The 23035-nt window shown below is 37.7% G+C and overlaps 1 protein-coding gene across 4 annotated transcripts in view; it reads left to right on the top strand.

The window, feature by feature from the left end:
* VAV3 (vav guanine nucleotide exchange factor 3) overlaps positions 1 to 23035 on the top strand; it is a 171105-nt gene that overhangs the window by 31286 nt on the left and 116784 nt on the right. For all 4 annotated transcript variants that reach the window (XM_074597335.1, XM_074597337.1, XM_074597334.1 and 1 more), the window contains exon 2: positions 1908 to 2024. In XM_074597335.1, coding sequence (XP_074453436.1) covers positions 1908 to 2024 — 117 coding nt within the window. The remainder of the gene's footprint in view (positions 1 to 1907; positions 2025 to 23035) is intronic.

The following is a 23035-nucleotide window of genomic DNA, read 5'->3' on the forward strand; positions in this document are numbered from 1 at the left end:
ATATATCAGAAAACGATAATCACTTTGAATGTGCCATCTCATTTTTAAAACTGTGGACTCCCAGACCAGCTCATCTTGTTCTTTCTGCCAGCAGCATCATGGTGGAAGAAGCACATTCATTTTACATCTCTTAGCCTTCTAACCTTGTAATTTTGACTTGAAAATTAAAATCTTTGCAAAACCAGAGAAGGTTGTGATATTGATTAAGCAAGACTCATTGTTTAAATTTCACTGGGTATAAAAGCAGTCTGGCATAAATGCAATGTTGTCCTTCAGTAGCCCAGTATGTAGCCCAGTGCTGGCTGCCCTGGGTGTGCTGGGAGCACGTGCAGATGGGGCTGTTTGGAGTGGAGGGAAGGGTGGAGGCTACAGCTCCACCTGATATATCTGTGGCCTCTAACACTTGGTGTGGCAATTGTCAGTCATGGATACCTTCCTGGGAGCTTCAGCTTGTGCAGCGATCGCTTTTGTGATGCTTTGCGATGAGTTTGTCGGCTATTGTCTTGATATGCACAACCGTCTACTAGAGCTGTCTACTCTTGAAGCTTCTCCTGTTGAACCGGTACTTTCACATGTGTGACACTGCCATAAATCCGATCTATCAGGCGCTCTGCTTTTTCTGTGTCTGGCTGGTTAGCTCTGTGTCGGACATGAAGTAGGGCTCCCTGTTGAATCGGTATTTTGTTCTCTCATGCTGAAGGTAAAGCAGTGACATATTCTGTCTGAGTGGGCAGTTTGAGTATTTATCACTTTGCACTCAGGAAAGGTATGTCTGTGACACTCTATAATAATATCAAAAATACTACTTTTATAAACAACATTAAGTTGGAATGTATAGCAATTCTATAATCCATCCTAATGTAAATGATCCTCATTCTTATGAATCCAGTATAACAGGACATCTCTAGGAACTCAGTTTTAATACTGAGTTGCTGTATCAGTACTTTTTAAATGCATATTCAAAGCACAGTGCTGGGTCATTTGAAGTACTGTTGCCTATAAATATCGTATTTGCTTTTGAACTGTACTGCACAGAGTAGGACTACAACAATATCTTTAGGGAGTACTAGTACCTTATGGTGCTAATCATTATCAGGAATGGATATTGTACTTTTTAGCTATCCCTCTTTGGTTATTGCAATGCTATTAATAGTTGTCGTCTTTTGTACTGGTAAGGTCTTCCAAAAAATAGTCTACAGGAAAATGCATTAAAAAAACGTATAAGGAGAGCACTGTGGCAGAAGCTTTATTCTTTTCCAGATACAGATGATCATTGATGCATGTGGATAACTTCAAGGGAAATAGCCTTTGATTCAGTACAGAAATCAAGGTGGTTTGAGGATCTTAAGTCTCCACTAGATGAATTGTAAATGACTTCTCAATTGCAAATTTCATCTGCTCCTGTGTTCCAGATGGAGAATATGTATTCATAATGTCTTTAGTGTGTTAAAACAGTGCACGTGTGTTCATTAAACATTCAAACTAGACTTTTATCTTAACAGTTGAAGACACTTGACGTATAAATGAAGAATAACTTTCTTACGTTAATATAATTTTATTAAGGTAACTTCGTTCGTTTTGTTCTATGCTATCTATAGAGAATTGAAAAGTAAGTCTGTATTTAGACTAATTTGTATCAGCATATTGTCTTTTCTCTTTGTTTACATAAAAAGATAAAATAGTTTCTGTTCACAAAGTGTCTACTCAGATCTTGGTTAATGCTTTTGAGTCTGAAGGGAACTTTTGTGGCTGAATTACAACCAGTGGAAGATCACAGCATAGTGTGGAAGTGCTGACTTACAAATAATTGTATCCGTGAATTTTGTAGCGTATTTGTGACCAAAGTGAGCACACAAGTTGCTAATTGACACACTTGATGCTTAGTATATTTGTTTTCTTTCCCCTAGTTTCTTTGCTTGAAGAATATAAGGACTTTTCTTTCGGCATGTTGTGAAATATTTGGGATGAAGAAAAGTGAACTTTTTGAAGCATTCGATTTGTTTGATGTGAGAGATTTTGGAAAGGTAAGGAACCTTTTACTTATATCCTAAGTAACACCTGTGTTCTGCTGCTTGAGTAGAGAAGACTTTCATGGTAGATGTGGTGTAGAAGTTGTGACTAATGGATGAGCATTCATTAGTAAAAAACAGTGGGGAAGAATTAAGAAAGCTAAAGAATTAGATTTACATTGGAAGAGCTAATAAAGGGCAGAGAAAAATCCCTGGCAGAAAAGTTCTGAAGGTGTGAAAAGCATAGATAAGTTAAAAATCCGGATTGAAAGATGCCGACTTAAGGGTATATGAAATGTGTGAAGATGGCAAACTGTGGGTATGTGCTGTCTGGTGGAATCAGAAACCCTGGGCCTATACATTGTAAGACCACATGGCACAGAGCATGTTTCTTTAGTCTCAAGTGCTCAAAATTCACCCATGTATCTGCCCTTGTAAATTTTTTTTTTACAGTTGTTTTTTAAATCTGTTGTTTTTTCTAACCTGCTGTAAAGCTCAGACACAGCTATGGTGGGTTAATGTGACTATTCTAATTCACACAGCCTGAAGTATATTCTGTAAGCCTATGATTAGTTATTCTATATGTAAAAGCTTTTTCCAGTCTGTTGTTCATAACCTCCTACGTTTCTGTTTGATCTGTCATTGCCAGCATCTGTCAGTTCAACTTCGGTTTCCGCTTTTGAGTCATAGGGTATCATTACCCTAATTTCACAGGAAAAGGTCTAAAAATTACCTGAAGTAGCACCAAAAATAGTTATTTATTCAAATTTAGTAGATCTGAAGCATTATTCCTTTTTTTAAGAAATTATAATTTCACTAACTAATTTTTATGCACTGGTCTTTTTATAGGTAGACATAAAGATGATGTAAGAGTGCAAGCATGAATCAGGGCTGCAACATGACTGAATGTTTGAAATGGTTCAGTGATTACTGTTAACCAAAAAATATCTAATTATTTTTTTTAATCTTTTGTCTTGTTTTAAGTCCTTTGAGTATATAAACTTAGATAAGCCTGGTAATTTCAGTTGTTCTTTAGTTGTGCTGAACATCTTTTGTCCTCATAAATCATGGTTAAGACAAAGCTTTTGCTAAAATGTGGTCTTTTTTACAAATTTAGTGTATTGCTTATTAAAAATGAGATTTCTTTTTGTTTTGGTTGTGCAAGTGGCAGGGGAATTTAAATTGTTTGGTTTGATTTTTTTTTTTTTTAAATTTTATTTTTTTGGTGTGCTAGCAATGTCTTATGTAAGGCATTTCATAAGTCAGGTATCTTGATGCTTGCTTCAAATCTCTGACACCTATGCACATAAATTTTTTTATTATTGCATGTTCTAATTAATTGCTGAGAGTTTCACATTTTGTGCTACATAAACATAACCAGCCCATTTTTTTTAATACAGTCTAATTTTGAATAAGTTTTTGCAGTGCAAAACATTATTGCTGCATCATTGAATACCCAGAAAATAAGTTCTGAATTAAGACTGAATGTAACCCAACAAATATATTTCTGGCACTCTTTCATTGTCATTTTAAAAAATTTATTTTAGAATGTGAGTTTATGTAAGTGGAATAATTGGTTAAAAAAATATTGTCTTCCATCCACGACATTTAGTATTTTATTTCTCTTGTCAAAGCCAAATTGGATGCAGAGGCATGGATTTTTTTTTTTACCACGTTTGTTGCCACAGTATAGAACTAATAGACTAATTATTCCTGGTACTAGTATTTCAGTTCCAGTGATGGTGATAGTGCGTAGAAGCAATGGCTTCTCTAGTCTTGGCCTTTTTAGTGGCCTTTGTCACCTTTCTTGGAAAGCTACCAGGTGAAAATGCAGTGACAAATTTGAAAGATGCTGGTGTGTGGGATTCTTTAATGAGGCTAACTATGTGCACGGGAACAGCTGCTTGTGCAGAGGTGGAGATGTTAAATTGAACAAGCCTGTGCAATCCTTGCAATAGCTGTGTTGGGCATGCTTTTAGGTGCATAATGGCTCTGCTGTTCAGCTGTTTCCATTGCGTGCTTGTGTGGAAGCTTGCCACACACAAGTGGCGGTTGCAATATGCTGTATTTAGATAGGCTAATCTGTATATTTTACTAGTCGCTGCAAATGAGCATGTACTCAGCTTCCTAAGGCAGTTGATGAACTTGAGGCCATTAAGAAAGTGGAGAGGAAAATTACAACTGTATTAAAATATACAGCTAGCCTTATGCTGAGTTATTTTTGTGGTTTTAAGTGTATTGTTTGTACAGTTAGCTGAGAACATCTGTAATGTGGCATGGGATTTCAATTGCATATCTGATAATGTTCTTATTACTTTGGAAATTCTGATTGCTAGTAGCAGAGGTGAGAATAAGAAAGCTTATCTTTTTCAAGTTGTTCTTTGCTTCTCAACTTTCCCTTTCATTATTTTTTTCCTAACATCTCCAATATAGTCCTGAATCTCCAGCCTTCTTGAATTGAAGTTGTATATATGCCAAAGGCCAAAAAACCAGCACTGCAAACTTTTCTTGCTACTGCAACCAAGTCATTCTGCTGTTTCTAAAAGAATTCTTTGAACTGCTCTCCCTAAATGTGTACAAAATATGAACGATCTTAAAATGATCAGAGGCACAAACAAGAAAGGATAACAAGGTTTAGAAACATCCTGTTTTCCAAATTGTTGCCCAAATAGGTGATGGAATGAGGGTGTGCGATATCTGCAGCCTCTAACACATATGAATGTACTGGAAGGTGTCTTGAGATGTCAGAAGTTGGCAAGTACTTATTAGTGGTGAGATGTAAATAAACTGTAGCTGAGGTGACTCCATAAGCCTTATATACCTGGTACTTTTAAATGCTTCAATTGAGTTTATAAAGAAATTATTGAATTTGTTGTTTTACAATGGAATATGCTGTTTAATATGACAGACTTCAATGACTATTTAAGCACATTAGTGGAGGGAACAGGAGAAATGTGTCAACTGTAAATGAACAATGTGTCTTCAAGGAAATAAGATTGAAGGGAAAAATCAGATGACACACCTGGTGATGGAAACTCATATATTTTTTTTAATCTAAATACTCTGGTGTTTTTTCAACTCTTTAAAGAAAATGGCAGCAAAACTCTGTGCACGGTAGAAGTAGCAGCTGTAAACTGCCTATATAGTCATAAGACGTTTAACAGCCTTGTGAAATACCGGTTACAAAATGTTTGATGTAATGGTGAAACTTGCATTTAATAGCTAGGGGTAAATGAGCTGTTTTCAGATGTTTTGACATATAACATATGAAAATTTGTCTTGAACTTTGTCCTCCACTTTGCAGAGGCTCTTTGATCTCTCAGTGATTAGAGAAAAAGAAGGGTGTATGTGGTGTGGATGGGAATCAGAGGTGAAGCTGAAGTAGCAACGTGTAAATAGTTAGAGAATAGGTAAAGAACCAGGGAAGCAGGTAACCCCATGAGTATTTTTTAATGCATACATTCTGTATGAATACTGATATCAGCTATTACAAGATGAGGGTTTTTTCTGTTTCTAGTATAATAGCACAGGCTTTCTCAGTTTTAGACTGTGCTTGAAAAAAGAGGGGCTACATTACACAGAAATAGGAAAGTTCTTAAATCATGCTTTCTAAAACTACATAAAACTTGTTTTTCCTTGAGTTCTACAGTATTCACCCATTCCCACTTGCTCACCTTTCTATCAGTAAATTTTTTTGTTGCAGCATTAAGTTCCTGACGGAGCATGAAATGCCCTCCCACGCGCGTGGGGTGCCAGACAGTGTTTTCATTATGAATTCCATGCTGGGGAGTCATTTTTCACTAGCGCAGGGTTGTCAGGTTCTCCCTTTCTACCTGTGTGCCAGAATCAACAAATACTGTTGATACTTGTTCCTTCAGCTCTGTGAGCCCCACACACTCCTCGAACAGCACTCTTTGCTGTTTGGTACGCCGCAACAAATTGTTGCTATCCCTATTCTCTGAAGGAAGTTTGCAACTAATGTGTTGCAGAAATGGGAATCTGAGGATTAGTTGCAGCGCACGTTGATGTCAATTGACGCTCCCTGGCCTCAGAGAGCTGCGTTTGAGGTCCTCTGGGGGGAAAATGGTGTCCAGATACTGTCAGAAAGAGAACTTTGTGTGCTCTGCTTTTAAATAGTCTAAGCAATGGATAACTGAGCACAGTGTTTTTTTATGATATAACTGATCTAATATGAACATAGCTATAGACCTCCCCCCAGTAACTATTCTGCAATAGATGTCTAGAAATAACATACAATATTCAGTCATGATTTTAAAAAACAAACAAGGGGATCAAATATCAACTGCTACCAATCAAACAATTACCTAATTATTTAAAAGCATATAACATAATGTCTAGTGTAGGAACTCTCAAGTGACACTTAAAAGGCTAGTTTATGTAAAAGCAAGCAACTGCTGTGAAAATATTGAGTGCATATACTAAGGTCACATAGTTTGTGATCATTTTAGTCACCCTCTTAGTGCAAAGGAAATCCGGGCTATGATGCAGCAGAAAGTCATGCTGAAGTTGAGGATCCTGGTGTGTTAGTATTCCCTCAGGTTTAACAGATTCCAGGAAGATCAGGCAGATGTGCATGAGATACACACACCAAAATCAACACAAGAAACAGCAACAGTTGTTATAAAAAAGTTATATACCTTTCCAGGAAGAAAGAGGAGAAAAAACGTTTAGGAAATCTTCAATAAAACTGAAGCAGTTGAGATTAACCTCAGTTGTTTCATGTTTTATTTGGTGAATTTAATGAGTGAGGCAATAGAGCAAGATATGAGCACTTTCACTAATAAAGTCATATTAAAACTGCAGAACATTAAGGAATATGCTAAGACATTATGGCATATTTTTGTAAAGATATTAAAATGGAGAAAGAGAAATGAACTGGTGAAAACAAGACTATCATTAAAACCAGAGCTCTGTATCTTCATTCTCTGAGATCTTTTAGTGGTAAAATTAAAAAAACAAAAAGCTTAGTGGTTTGCTCAAGAAACTGGTTTACGATTGCTTTTAGGAGTAGCATTTTAATGTTTTGAAGTGTTTTGCTGAGAGGGACTGGTTTGGGATGAATGAACTTGAACTTCTTCAAGGTGTAGTTGTGAATATGGGAGAATGAAGAAACTAAGATATGGACAGGTTTCAGCTTCCTTCTCCACAGAAATGCTTTGGACAAAATGAGCAAGAAAACACTAGCCTGTTGCAAAACTGCTAAAATGCTTGGCATGCATGGAAGACCTGATTTGTTAGATATTATTTCTGTTTGTGTAAAGTTACAGAAAGGTGAAGCACTCAGTAGTCTTCCTAAAAGCTTCCCTTAAATCATAACAACAAACGACTTCCAGCCCCAAAGAACAAAAATCATAGTTTTGGGCAAAGTGATGAGATGGGTGACTGAGTGGGATGAATAATGGTATAGCTCATCAACAACCTTTTCGAAAAGTCCTTGAAAATTTCTAGAAGTAGATTGCCATAGTGTGACAGTGGAAACCATTACAAACACTAGATAAATTTAGTGTACTTATCTGCAATAATTTGTTGCAGCGATCATCACCAAAGAGTCTGTACAAATTGCTAGGCATGTAACTTCAATAAATCTAAAACCGTTAGCATGAGCTTATAACTTCTACGTGAGCATATCTATTTAGGCCTGAATATTTCATGATTATGGTCTTTAATGTTCTTGTGACAGAATATTAGTGGACTATCACCGCACTGGTCTTTCCAAATAAATGTTCACAAATTTCTTAAAGGTTTGCCATAACTCTTCAAGTTCTAATGTTTGCTTCCAGTTGGTGAAAATGCTACTGATAATCTTTGTTTTTGACCACAGCACAAAGCGTTGAATATACCACAAGTATTTGATAATGAAAAAATCTCATCCAGGGAGTGCTTGGGATGTTTTGGAAGTATCAGAAGACTTTGAGTCCTCACATAATGTAGGCTCTATCAGCAAATGTGACCAAGTTTGGAAAGTCAAGGTTAATGAGAAACTGCTAATATGAGAGAATAAAACTGAGTTTCTGAGCGCGTTTCTGTGTTGTTAAGATGATCGTGTCCAAATGTTAGGTGTATCTGATTGATGCGTCCTGGAGACACTGAACTTACAGCATTGAATTCTGGTAGCATGCATTTCTCTTTGATGTGGAAGAAGTTTTGGAGGAACAGGGCAGCTGGAGCTTGAGTAAGTTGTGTTCAAGATGCGGTAGGATGCTCATTCAAAAGTAATACTGAACCGGGCGCACTGTTTAAAATGGGAAATGATTTTGTGTAGGATCTATGTAAGAAAGCATTCAGTTTCTTACTGGTCTATCCTTGAAGAGTTTTGATTATAACAAACTTAGCTTAATTACTATGATACTGGTAAACTCTGTTCTTCATAATGATCAGTGTCATTCCTCTGCACCTGGCATTTTGTCTGAGCAAGAGTGTGACACGAGCAACAGTATTAATTACCTAGAACGCATTTTTGCACTGTTACCTGCTATTCTTATTGTTTTCTGCAGCTCACTTTGAATTTTAGCTGTCTGCATCTTGGTAAAAATCAAAGATTAGGAGGCAAATGTCTTCTTGTGTTATGTGTTAATGATGACAATAGCAATTCAATTAACTTGCTACATCATCTATGTGCAGTTTTAAAGCAATAAATTTGGTGACTTCCTTTGCTCCATTCCAATATAAAAAAGGTAGTGAAAGTGTAATTACTAAGTTTGTGTTTCTCCTTGTATTTTTTCCTTGGAATGATTTGAAATAGCTAAAGCTTTTTTTTTTTTTAATAGCTTTTACTGAAAGATGTCTCCTAGCGCCTCCCTCCCTCTCTCTCTCTCTCTATATATATATATATATAGAGATATAGATATAGATATAGATAGATATATATATATATATCTATATATACACAATGAGTTTAAAACATTATTGACAGATGTCTGTGCTAAACCTCCACCAGAGAGATTTGTGCCACTCTTGAACTCTACCAGAGAGGCAACAATTACAAGCTAGGGAGATGGTGTCTTAAACCATCTCTTACGCAGTGTTGGGATTTCCTGTGAAGAGTTAGTCGAGCAGGTATAAGCATTCTCCAAGACTAGCTGCCAATGATGTCATGGGGCCAAAGCAGGGAGATGTTAGTGTGCTGGTGGAAAGCCAGTGATTTTTCTGTTCAGTCTGTGGAGTGACCCTCTTCATGCAGGCAAGGGGGTGAACACCTGCCAGCTGTTTACGGTTGTTAGTTCTCCAGTGTAAAGCAGAAGTGTACTTGAGTGAAAAGTCCCAAATAATAATGTATTTTCAAAGACAGTAGTTGCTGCTGGTTTCTTTGTAAGTATTAAGAATTCAGGGTTTATTTAGTGTGAAGAATGCTCTGGTAGTTAGATTGATGGTAATTTCATTCACTGCTTTTTCTGTCCAATTTCAATAGAAAGTGAAACTTACAGTGAATGGTTTGCAGCAGGAAACAATGGTTGAGTATTTCATAAAAAGGAAATAGGTATGAGTTAATGAGAAATGTTTACAAAATGTGTTAAAAGGCTTTTACTTAACATGTTGGTAACAGGGCTACAGAGGTGTTTGCTAATAAAGAATTAGGTTCTGCTGTCTTTCATTCTGACACAGATGTGTTATGAATAAATGTCAGATGCACAGCTACTGCATGCCTTTGAAAAGGATGGATACTTAAAATAGTTTGGTGAGGGAAAAATAAATCAGAAGAGTGTATTCCAACACAGTTATCTATAAATCTGAAAAGAATATATCATTTGTAGGTGATTGAGATCATAAAGACTGTCTTGCTGGGAAAATTGATGCGCCTTTCTGTGCAAATGCTAAGTGTATTTAGGGAGATGGCTTTTTCTTTTGGTCAAAACATGTTACAGCAAAATGCTGGATCTTAGCTTTTGAATCTTAATTTTTTTTAACTGTGAAGCATGAGATGAGGTTTATTTGGAGATATTCTGTTAAACAGATTGTTTGCATTTTCATGGCTTTCTTAATGAGATTTCGAAGGTGAAACGTTGGTGGTTGGAAATTGAAAATTTAATTTCCAAAACAACCATTCAATAATTAAATCATTCAATGTAAAATCTTATGATGAATGTATTAGCTGATAAACTTGGAAACCTCTTTAAAAACAGTTAAATAATGACAGTTGCTAAGTAGAAAGTATTATTGCAGAAGAAATTAAAAGTATTGTCAAATAAAATGATTAACAAAAGTTAAAGTAAATGACACACTTCAGCTACTGTTATCCTCTACAAGTAAATCAGTTCTTAGATTTCACCCAATTACAGTTTAAAACTGTAATATGCCAGCATAGGTCTGAAGACCTGCCTGTAAAGAGCCTTTGATATGAAGCAGCAACATAGGTACACTGCACAATGTAGTGTGATGCTGAAGAAACTGACAAAAGGATATTATTTGAATTTTTGGAAGGTGCTATTCTGAGCATATTTTATATGCAAATTTTAACCTTAATAAAATAAAATTCCCAAATTAAATAGAGTTGCCTATAGGTCTGAATATATCTTAAACTGAAAACCATTTTTTTCTGTGAACATCTAAGGAACACTTGGCAGAATTACTTAAGAAAGCTAACTGAGGGCTTGTTCTCATAAATGTATTTTGTTCCCCCAAAATCAACTTCAAGATGCTGAAAGTGTTTCTAAAGTAGAACTGTTTTGAGTACAAATACATCAGTGACATTGTGCAAGCACATGACGTGTGTTTCCTGCAGTGGCTAATTGATAGTAGCTGAGTAATTCAGTGTGCTACATAATCCAGTTTTTACCAAAATATGTAAATGGCTTGCAGGAGGATTTGCGGCCTGTGCCCTTGCAGGGGAGTAGAGCAAAAACGGAATGTAGGTCACTGGTGGGGTGGGGAGTTTTCCATAATTTCCTATTCAACCTTCACTGGGGTAAACTGTAATCCAAAATTCACAGTGCGGTTTAAAGTGTCAAGCAGAGAGGCTGTTGATTTCATAGTGACTCAGTACTACATCATGTAGCTTTTTCCTCCCCCAGTGCTAGGTGAAAAGAGAATAATCTTCCTGAGTGGCATGAGGCATAGCAGTAGCTGTAGGCCCTCTGACTGATGTACCTGAATATACCTTGGGTGTTGCTTCTGGGCTTGGGGAGATAGCTAGGAGGTGACATCACCCAGCACCTCACAGAACATGACCCATGAAGATTTGCAAAGTAAAACATGGTGTTTGCAAGGGAAACAATGCCAAGCTTGTGGCAGCCACTGTCCAAACAGTTGGCTCTACTTGTTGTCTAAACAGTATTGCTATCAAAGTCCTGATAAGAGATTGTAATTTGCATGTGGTGCAATGATGCCATACAATGTATTCTTGCCCTCAAAAGCTGTCCCTTCAAAAGCAGTGGAACAAGGAGTGAGACCAAACTTGTTTTTTTTTTTTTTTTTTTTTTTACCTGCAAGTTCTCTTTTAAATGCTTTCCTCACTTGGGCAGGTAATGAATTGGAAATTTCATAGCTGTTTGAAACAGGAATAGCTATGCATGTTTCTCTTGAGATCACTTTCTTTTGCATTTAAGATATTTACTTGGCTGCTGCGATTTCTGATGATTTTAGTTTATCTCTTGATCACCACCCATTTATTTGAAAAGCACAATATATGTACATCTTCTGAGATCTAAGCACTTGAGTATATGGCGGCCTCTCTTACAACTTATTCTGGTACACTATATAATGTTGAGTGACGTATTTCTGGATTTATTTTGAGACTGAGTCTTAATGTGTTTTGATTTGGGGAGGGAGAGGACCTCCCTTAGAGTTTTTCAGCTAGCCAAAAAGAAAGGTTAGACAACTTGAGTACCCTATGTAGTGGATGGACACAGACAGTCTGTGTGATCAGTGAGAAACGATCAGGGTGTTTGAAACAAGCTTTGTTATGAGTCTTGAAGTATTTGCTCAGTGAAGTTAATGAAAGTTCTTAAACCACCGGATTAGAAATGTCGTCATACAATTTTCAAAGTGGCGAGGTCTGCATTTTTGTATATGCTAACTTGGAGGCTGGATGTAGACTAGATATAAGGTGGTTTTTCTCAGTTGCATATTTTGTGGCAAAAAATTTCTGTTTAAAGCATGATTGTACCTTAATTAGAAAACAAACAGGTTTTTCCTGGCCAAATTAGTACAAGGTTGCTTTAAATTAGGATAAATATTTTTTATTTATATTAATATTATTAAAACATTTTAGCATGTGGTTTGTGATTGAAAAAGTGGATTCCAGACCAGGCATCTGATTTTAAATAAACAGAAGTCCCTATATTGTCTCATTTTCTACAGACATTTTCCTGGTAAAATTAAACAAAATGGAATGTGAATTAATTTTTTTTCAGAACATAGGAAAGACAAAGTAATTTTCCTATATCTATCAAGCAGTAGGTAATATAATCCAAAACTTAGTGAAAGAGCTGAAAGAGTAGGAACTTAAGCATAACATGACTTTGGTTTTCAACTTTTACAGAGTACTTCACATTTACATTTTGTTTTTTTGATGGAGATTTGCCACCCACAGATGGGTGGCATAAATTTGGAATCTGTAGGAGACCCAACCAGGCTGATTTTAAATCTTGCCTTTGTATGTATTATTAATTAGATTAACCATCAGTTCAGCTGTGCTAAGCATGCTGATGCTGGATGAGGAGTTAAATAGGAGTGCATGAGAAAATTTCTATTCAAATTGTAGAGCTCTTAGATATTTCCTTATGTCTGTTTCCCTTGTGGAAGCGAGTAGTCCCCCTGTGCCTTGAATAGTCTCCTAAACACTAGGAAAAGGTGCTGCTTACAAACTTTGTGTTAACAAAGTAATACCCATACCAACTAGCAGTGCATGTCTCCCCCATGGTACAAGTTCAGAAGTATGGGACGTGTACAGGAGAATACGTTTTCATGCTTTCCTGTTTATAGCTTCGTGGGGATTTCTTAAAATTAGTTTTGAAGTTGTATAGATGATGTTTTATTGGTCCGCATTAAAGTGAAAAGGAAGAAAGATGAGGGATGAGATACAGGCAGGTGGTGAAGTGGTAAAGCAGAGACAGCAGACTGCTCTGGCCACCCACTCGCCGCAGGCTCTGGACCACAGGGCTGTCAGTTTCTTTCCTCCACGTTTGGCTTTTGGTGCTGGCCTATGTTCTCCTTTGCTCTAGCCTTACGTTTAAAGAACATAATCTGTATGATAATTTCTACTTAATTAAGCTCTCATCACATAATGTTTAAACTCATTTTCCCTGGTTAGTTACTGTTTGCTCTTCATTGTTGCCTTGTCTCCTTTGCTGCCTTCATCCCTTGCCTCTCTCATCACTTTGCTTTGCAGTGCCGTGTACGTCCCTCTCCCTGCTGTGCTTCTTGGGCCTTTTCCATTTCAGGTTTGCTTCTGCAGTTTCGTTTTGTCTCTCTCTCTTTTTTTTTTTTTTTTTTTTTTTTTTTTCCCCCAGGAGACTGGTCCTGTTATTCCTGTGCGTATTTAAATACATCTTCAAAATTTTCTGCCTGCTAGATAAGTACTCGCAACTTGCAAGAGGAAGACTGTAGCTGTATTGGAAATCCTGCAGTTCAGCTTCTTTTCCTCTTATACATTTGAATATGAGGATGTCTTCTCTCATTTTGGTCGCGTAAAGAAGAAATTTTCAAGTGTGTTTTTGTTTGCTTCCTCTTGCATCTGATTCAGACCATATTTTTATATGTTGAATAGCATACAGAGACCATTCTTTGGTGTTATGTGGCACCAGCAACCCTCTAGAATGGAGAAAGAATTCTTAGCACTGATGTTCTGATAAAGTTTTGTTTCCTCTGTCTAAACTGAAAAGCCCCCAAAACTCTTGAAATGAAGCTGCAAAGAAGGAGCTTACAATTTTAACACAAATTGTTCAATAAAATTAGTTTAAAATTTTAAAATTTGCGAGCCATGAATATATTTTCATTTATTTGGAATAACTCAAACGGATGTTTTAACTCTAAGTTGTAAATTTTTCTTAGAACCATGTTTCCCTCTCTTAATTTTTAAAGAAGCTGACATTAAAAAATAGTTTGGTATGCTGTAGAGGGGTGTTTAGGAGAGATCGTTCATGTACTGGTGTCTATAACAAATATTGATCGATGCATGCATATATGAACTGCTGTGAGCTCTCAAGAGGTTAGAAATTTGGACTTATACCAAATTTACTTTTCCTGAGTTTCTCAGTGTTTTTTTTTTTTTTATCGAATTCTAAGATGCAGTAATGGATTACTCATTTAAAACTGAATTAGAAAACCTGAATCTGAGAGGAGGGTTTAGCTTTCTATTTCTAATCAAATCAGTACTCACAAATGTGATGGTGAAAACTACTATTGGTGTTCGAATACAGAAAACAAGGCTTGTGTCATAGAAAGTAAGGCAATAAAAAGTACCTGAGTAATGGTACTTTTAAGAAGCCTGGATTGTGAACTCCAGAAGCTGATCAAGATCTTTCCAGAAACAATGATATATAGAAATAGCAAGTCTTCTGCCAGTGCACACCTCTGGGCTTAACGGAGAGCGCAGCGCAAGGCGGGGAAGTACAGCCTGCTCTACGGTATGTTCCTGCTTCTGTGGTGCATTTCTGCTTGAGTGTGTGTTTGCAGCAGCAGAGGCTCCATGTACTGCTGGCAGTGTGAGTTGCCTGAGGCATATAAATGCAGGGGAGGGGAAATCTGAGACATTGTTAACGATGTACTAACTTCTGTGAGTGTAAAACCTGGATGTGAAGTCAGACCGTAAGGCCATTGTGGTGACTGGAGTTACTTGGATTCTCCCTTTGCATGGAGCTTGGCTGTTCAGTCCTTCAAGTTATGATGGAAAGAAGACCCTGGCTTTTTTTTTCACTTGTGCTGCTGGTGGCAGCTCCCACCAGCACGGGCTGCTGTTCTCTGTACCGCTCTTACTGCTGTTTTGTCCACTAGCAAGGGTCTGGGCAGCATTGCGAGGCCGGAGGCATTGAGGACGGTCTCAGCAAGTTTGTGTGTTACTGTTCAGGGCTAGTATGGTTTCAAATCTCTGCCTAGTTCAGGGGGGACAAAGAGTGCTTAAGATAATGATATTTGCTCATTTGTGTAGAAGCTAATTTGGATGCTGATGTATTGGTTTGTTTAACCTGGGCACCCGTGCCTAATAACATTGATACAGTTTGATGCTACAAGACAGGTCTTCAGCTCCTACCATTGGAGTAGATGGAGTATGTGGAAGTAATCCATTTAGGAATATAGTCTGAATGTTCTGGTTATGGCTAAGAGAAAAGATGTGTCTTATTTAAGACAGTGAGTAAGAGTTAGTGAGTATGAGCTTTTTTCTCCTTAGAGATATTTCTCTGGGAGGCATGAAAGATTCTTCATTGCATTACTCTGGTGAGAAATAAAATCCAAAATGTTATTTTCCAAGTGGTTTCCCAGAAATAAGAAGCGAAGATGAATCCAGGTGCTGTTTTAGTGGCAGCTGTTTTCACAAACATTTGAGAGAAAGTATTGCTTTTGCCAAGTAAAAATAATGTAAGCTCACATAGAAGTTCAGCTGCTTTCTATGCCAAGTAATGAGATTATTTAAAAAACTTTTTCAGTCCCATAATATAATGAAAAATATACTTATTAATAGATAGTAGCTAGTAGATGAAGCTATTCAGCAAAACTTACTAATACTAGATCTTGTTCTGCCATTTGTGTGCACATTGAAAACAATTTGCTCAGACACAGTGAAATTGGTCATTCACGTAGGTATGGTATCAAAGTCATGTGTTTCCTTGCATGTTTGCAAGCGCAGAGCTCAGGGGAATTCAGCTATAAATTTGTTTCATAATGTTAGGTAAAATGTTGAAAGCAAGCTCAGCATTCTCAAAAAAGTGTTGTGACTTGGTACCATTGTATCAAAGCTGCTCATCTGGTAGAAAAGAATCTGTCTGACAGAGTCCCTCACACCTCACAGTGGCTTTAAATTGATCCATGTTAGCTCACTTGACAGACTAAATTCTTAAGGGAAAAATCCTCTTGCTGTGAAGCTTCTCATAGCCACAGGAGCCTTGAGCTAGCAAGGCAGTGAATCCTGTCAGAAGCCCTTTTTCCTTGCCTGCTCCGTTGGATGTTAATAAGTTGTAGTTGGCTTCTGAAGGTGGAGGCCATGTGGTGCATGTTCTGACTCTCACAGTCAGTGGGAAACGTAAGTATATCAGTAAACAAAAATCCACTGAAAAATTAAACTTGTACTGCAGTAGCCTGGCCTCTTTGTTATATATGTAACACTAAATTTTGACCAAGAACCAGACCTTCATCTTGCTAGAAAATAAATAGTTATCATTTGTTGTAATGCAGGTCTTAAAAGCTTTTCTCTGTAGTCAACAGTACAAGTGATACCAAAAAGCATTGTATAAGAGCGGTTTTAATGGTTGTGTTATTCTTGAACAGCAGGAATTAAAACTTTTCAAATGTGAAATCTAACTTCACAACAAATACTGTACCTTGTATGAAGCTGATCCACATACCTCACAAAATCTACATTGCCTGTGCTGTGCCTGCCTTAGCTACCTCAGCTACAGCAACAAACAAACAGTGTGAATATAGCTAACGAAGAAGATTCATATGTTGATATTTTTGGTCTTCTTTGTGGAAAACATGCAGTATCTTTTTTGGAAACAAATTACCATTGAGGGAACTGTGACTGTTCTCATTTTATATTTCATTTGCTTTTCAGGTTAGTTTCAGTTTTCTTATTTTGTTTCCTGATGTTTGAGATGACGTTTTGTCATCTCAAACCCTTTCAAAAGCTGACAACATTACTTTCCTAGAATGAGATTTCTCCTCTTCCTCCATTGCCTTGCCCTCTCTCCTTCAACTTCATTTCTGACATCTTTCTCCTGTTGACGTTTTCATCTTTCCCAAAACTTCTCTCTCCCCAAACCCTCCAGCTTCACTGCTGTCTGAAGATTACATTTCACACATCTGCCTCAGTTAAGCATTGCTTTATTTCACTGTTTTTGATGCTGTCTCATCCTTGAAGCTACTATTTTTGGTATGAGTGCAGCAAGGGAATTTCTGTGCTGTTGGAAATGTCTGTGAGCAGTAAAATTAGTGCTTGTCAAGTAAAATGGGAGATGTGTTGAGGGACACAATTTTAAGAAACATTACAGTTAGTGTGGGAGCACTAATGTTTAACAGCTCTTTGTAATTTTGGCATTGAGGCCGTTTCAGTCACTTTGTTTTAGCATTCATCATCTTGCGTATATTTTAAGTGATCTCTAGTTTAGATTTGAAATTGGAGATAAAAAATGGAGAATGTAGAGGTGTAACTCAAGTTACTCAAGCAAGTTAAGCTGCTGCTGGACATGGACTACAACTTCAAAACATTTGCTCCCAATCTGTGCTTATAGTGAAGCTTGTGAATTTTGCAGCTGGCCTGAGGAAAGGTTTAGATATTTGAAATTTTTTTTTCCCCAGGGCTGCTGACCCATGAAAATTTAACTTTCTTTAACACAAACATCACCTTTCAATGAGACCATAACACCTATGACAAACTATTAGGAGAATATTGGTATCACATAAGGTTTATCATTCATATTGTATGTTAGATAAAACCAGAGCACTTGTGCAATGTTGGTTGATAGCAACGTAATTTTTTTCCCAGTTTTATCTCCCCAAAATGACTTTGTGCATTGACTGCAAAAGAAGTGGGATCTGGATATTGTGTTTGGTTTGGACACACCATATTTGGACTGAAACGCCCAACTCTATTCACGCAAAGAGTTTCATTGAACTCTTGTTTCCTGCTAGTGTTTTTGTCATGAATAATTAGGACTGAAGTTGGCCTTAGATGAAGTTTCAGAACTTGTTACCAATCTGGAATGTGTTCAGTCCTGTGTCCTTTCACAAATGCTTTTAAGCACAATTCCAGACAAAATGTTTGGAAATGCCTATAAACCATATAGAGTAAAAGTGAGGTACAGTCCCATGTACTCTGAGAGGCAATATTAATGTCTGAAGTTACTGCTTCTCCTTTGCTCTCCTCCCTTTGTCGTGCCAACGTACCTGTTGGTGTGGCTGACCTGGGAAACAGGCAGAGGAGCTGATCTGCCCTTCGCAATAACACTTGAAGAAATCAGTCCCTCCCTCTCTCTCTGCCTATCAATTCTCTGATGTAATTATGACACGACCATGCTAACAGTTGGGTTAGCACAGCTAAGACAGCAGCAAGCTGAAGAGCAGGGCAGAAACAAGTGGATGAAGAGCACAAAGCAGCAGAGAGAAATTTCTGAAGTCGATAGTGCTCGTGAAATCTCAAGAGACATCTTAATATTAAATACAACTAAATGGCTAGTGATAGGTATCTGTGGTATCCTCTTATTTATCACAGCATCTATGTCTAAAGTACATAGTACGATTCTTATCACATACTTGCAGAACTCAAAATCTACTTTTAAATCTCCAGATGAGTGAAAACTGAAGAACAAGTCTCTTATAAGCCATGTAACATTGTTAGATATATTATAAAGAAATTTGATTCCAGTTCTTAGATGAGTATCGGACATGTTGGCTGCCGTGTGTTTTCAGATATTGATATAACAGAAGAATAAAGTATTCTTCAAAATAGTACTCAAAGCTTTTTCTTCCTGTAAGAGAAATAGAGTGCCTGAAACCACTCAGTTGTATTGGAGCATCCTTGAATGTTTTCCTTACCTAGAGATGGCATGTCGTCGAGTGTAGAGTGGCTAAGAAGCACCTCTATTTTATATCTAGTGGGGGGGAAGGACTTGGGATGGGATGGACCAGGGATGTAGAGTTGTTAGGAGACCTGGTTCTGACTCTGTTTGTTAATAATATGGGCATAGCACCTAATATGATGATGTGCCTGGTACAGAGGTGAGGAGTTTTTGATCTTCTGCAATTATTATTGTGTTCAAATACTTTTTTATTTGTTCTGTTTGTATTTTGTAATGTTTTATGATGTTAATAGGTGGCTGTCTTGGGAAAAAAACATTGACCTGTTTTTCAGATAAAAATGTGTGCTTCAGATAAAAATGAAAATTCAAAAAGTATTCAAATTTTAAATGAAGTGTCTTGTTTGTCCGTCTTTTCTGTCTTCTAACTGATCTTGTAGATGGTAAAATCTCTGAGGCCTGGCTGGCTTAGTTTTGTCATAGGCAGTGTAAGGACGGCATTGGTGTCAGTGCAAAGGAAGATATGATGTCAGTCAGACACTGACTAGCACAGAGTTGTATTTTGTGGGTTATCACCATTAAGTACAAATATATGACAAACATTAAAAAAAAAAAAAGGAAAGTAGAGAGGAATCCCACTTTCCCTTGGTTCTGCGGGGGCATTTTGTAAGCGCAGTATTCTTTCTGAGGGGAAAGATATATACATAGATAATGTTACAACCTGCAAGCTCCTGCATGTTCAAGGGAACAAAGCAAGAGAATAATGAAGCAGTAGCAAATAAAATTAGCAGGTTAGTTTCTCTTATTCATTTTGTAATCTTCAGTGTAGGGTTCCATCTCAAGGAGAATTAGGTACAAACATAAAGAGAACGTAAATCTCACTCTGTATTTTCTTTCACTACAGTAGTGTAGTTTTTTTTGGTTTTTTTTTTGATTAGGGGGAAAACCAAACCACTGCCCTTTTCAGGTTTCTGCAGTAGAAGTTAATAGCATTACCATTCCCATTGCAGGATGTCTTCTCAAGTATAATTTTTTATCCTGTATCGAAGATGATGATTTTTAAAATAAGAGTGGAAGACAGTGAGAGTAAAATTGAGTTATACCATCCTATGTACTGTGTGCCTCTTTGTAGTGTTGAAGGTAAGTGCAACGCTTTTCCAATGGACTGATTGAATCCCTTGGCTCATCTGCTACAGAGCGTGAGGCTTGAAGATAGCCTTGGGCTTTTGTAAGCCACTGTGAGCGAGTTGGAGGGTCATTGCATCAAAGAGAACAGCTCACTTCCCTTTGCACTGCCCACTGTAGCAGGGGAAATTTTTTTCTCAGAAAATGAGGGGACATACGGTGTGTGTTTACCTCTAATAAATATCCTTATCTTCAGTGATTGTGTACTGGACTAAATTCATTTCATGGTTCAAGTGTGACTTGGTACCATTCGGCAAAGCCACGCTGTAGTTGAATTTACAGTCAATGGTTCAAGTAAATTCAGAAAAGGGAGAGGTGTGGCAGTGACTGGTTCACTCGAGACAGGAAGAGAAAGATCTTCCTCTGCTTTTAGCAGAAGAGAGGAAGAAAAGCTCCGTTGCGCAGTCTCCTCCAAATATCCTTCTTGCTAATATAAAAATTGACAAGGAATCAGTTTAAATATTAAAGTGAAATAATGCAGTGGGAGTGAGGAAACTGTGTGTCACTTAAAGTCCAGGATGCATACGTAAAACAATATTTGAGGTGCAATCAATAATAAGTACAAAGGCACTTGTTTCCTTCTAAAACATATGTATGCTAATTTTAAACATCCAAGGTCAAGAACACCCAAAATGTATACATAGTGTGCAAACTGGTCGTTGCAGCTCAGAGAATTTGCTTGTTTTTTTCCAACATGTAAAAATAGTCTTTTGAAATCTGTTAAGGGACAAGGGCAAAAGAAACATAACTTTGCAAAATACACACCATTGATTTCTGTCCATTCCTATTAAAAAAAAAACCAAAACATTCTGTTCAAAGTCCGAATACCTTTGAGAATCTCACTGTTAGGTCATTAAGGATTTTAAAATGGATGCTTATGTTTAGGGAAAAAAATCAAGATTATATTAAAATGTGCTGCTTAAAATGCAGGGAAAAGTGGTTTTGTTCTTGGTTATTTTGTGTTATGACCCATATAAAATATGGTGAAAAATGGTGGTATCATCAGTAAGAGTGTTTACAAATCATTGAATCTGAGCACTTGATCAAAGCTGAATACAGTTTGAAGATGTTGTTTCTAAGTATACGTTTTCCTTCTAAAGTTTATTATGAAGGGAAAGAATTATTTAATAGCAGCTAGGTTTTGCAGTACTGTCCTAGACATCCTTTTGTATTCCTTTGCCCTGTGCAAAAGCTGTAATGTAATAAATGCACTAGAAAGGACAAAATTCTATTTCATTCTCCGTCTTTTACAAGGATAGTATGCTTGAAGGTAGTTTGCACTCATGCTGTGAGCTGCAGTGTTCAAGTGCTCTATCACAGCCGTGCGTGATGGAAGGTTGTCATTCTTTAAGGAACGTCTTAAAAAAAAAAAACCCAACAAAAAAAACCCCAACCAAAAACAAAAACCCAACCCAAACCCTCTCAAGGCATGGTGAGGCCTGGAAGGTATTCATAGAACCAAAACCACAAGCTGCAGGCAGGAAGCGGCTGCTAAAACTCCCCCACCCCGCACTGTGATTGGTGAGTGTCTTTGCCTTTTGGACAAAATGAACCAAGAGACTAACAGGACTGTGCCGCTTGTGCAATTTGGACTTTCTCAGTTCCTTTTAAGAGCAGAACTGTCTAGGGAAGCTTTCATGCTTTTGGACTAGCCTCATCACTGACCTGAAGTTTGAAAAAAATGACATTTTAAGCACAACTTTTGCTTAATGTGTATACATTTGTGTCCATAATTGGATACTGATTATTAAAAACTTGATCATTATAGTCCTAATAATATGGCTTTGAGTCTTTGAAATTCCTGGAGAGCATTCAGTTTTGACTCTCTCTTTTTTTTTTTTTTTTTTTTTTTTTTTGGGGGGGGGGGTGGGGGTGGTTTAGAAGTTGTGTGTGCAGTCCCATGTAGTTAGAGCTGCCTGTCCCACTATTCCAGTTCAGGAGTTTGCATGATCAGACATATCACTCCCTATAAAAGGAATAAAATGTTAAAAATGTTCAGCGTGTGAAAGAGGTGGAGGAGGAGTTTGGTTAGTGAGGAGTCCAACCTGCCCTTTGCTGTTGTTGGAAACTGCAGTTATACTTTTATTTTAACTACTGTCCTAGAGAAAAACACTATACATAGTTTACATCTGTAATGTCAACACGGCATCAAGTGTTGCTTGGTATAATTTAGAAATGTGAAAACAACAGAACTGTTCAGTTTTGGATATTTCTAACTTAATGTCAATGATTTATTTTTACTAAAAGTGGAAAATACGTCCAGCCTTAACCCATCCTTTTGGACATTAGATCATCTGTCCTCTTATATCTTCCAGAGTGGTTTTTTAAAATTATGTTCTTCTGTCTCTGCTTGCCTTCCTGGTGCCGAACTGCCCTCCTCCCGACCTCACCTCTCCTTACAAGGCTTTGGAGAAAATCTTGCAGCTTTTACAGTTGTTGATTCCCCAGGGCTTTTGGAGACCCAGCAGTTTGCATCTCTGTAGTTAGCTTATCTACAGAGAGGCAACACCCAGGAGGTTTTTTGTCTTGGATGTTGGGTGTTTTTTTTTTTTTGAGTCTGGAGAAAGAATTTCCTGCCACTTTACCTGTGAAGACACGGTGGAGACACTGGAGAAAATGGATACAAGATGAGACTTCCCTCGGGCAGTGCCCAGGAAGGCATGGGTGGAGGTACGCATGCCCGGAGCCAGCCAGGCTCCCCCCAGCAGCACGGCAGCACCTTTCTGGTCTCCTGTGGCAGCTGGGAGCTGGGCTCTGTGTTCAGAGGAAACACACGTGACTGCCAAAACCAGCTTTTAGAGCAGTCACCATACCCTTACTGCCCCTGCATAAAAGCATTTGGCACCTGGTTTCAAACTGTTTTTCAGGGTTGCTGGCAGGCTCCGGTCAGTCACAAAAAAAACCTGGCTCAGGGTTGTGAATTTCCATGCCATGGTTCCCTGGGACAGTTGGGCTATTTTCCTTACTGCTACTATGCCAGCGTTAAGCATTAATGGGAAAGAAGGATGGAGTAGTCCTCAGGTGTATTTCCTGAGGATGTAGTTCAGTGGAAATGGAAGAATGGACATGGACTACAAGAGATGCCAGAATCGGGGTAGCTGAAGGTGATGTCAGTGAGGAAACAGGCAGCATCCCACAGCTGGTGATTACCCCCGT

The sequence above is a fragment of the Larus michahellis genome, chromosome 8 (genome assembly GCF_964199755.1).
Source record: "Larus michahellis chromosome 8, bLarMic1.1, whole genome shotgun sequence".
NCBI classification, from domain to species: domain Eukaryota; kingdom Metazoa; phylum Chordata; class Aves; order Charadriiformes; family Laridae; genus Larus; species Larus michahellis.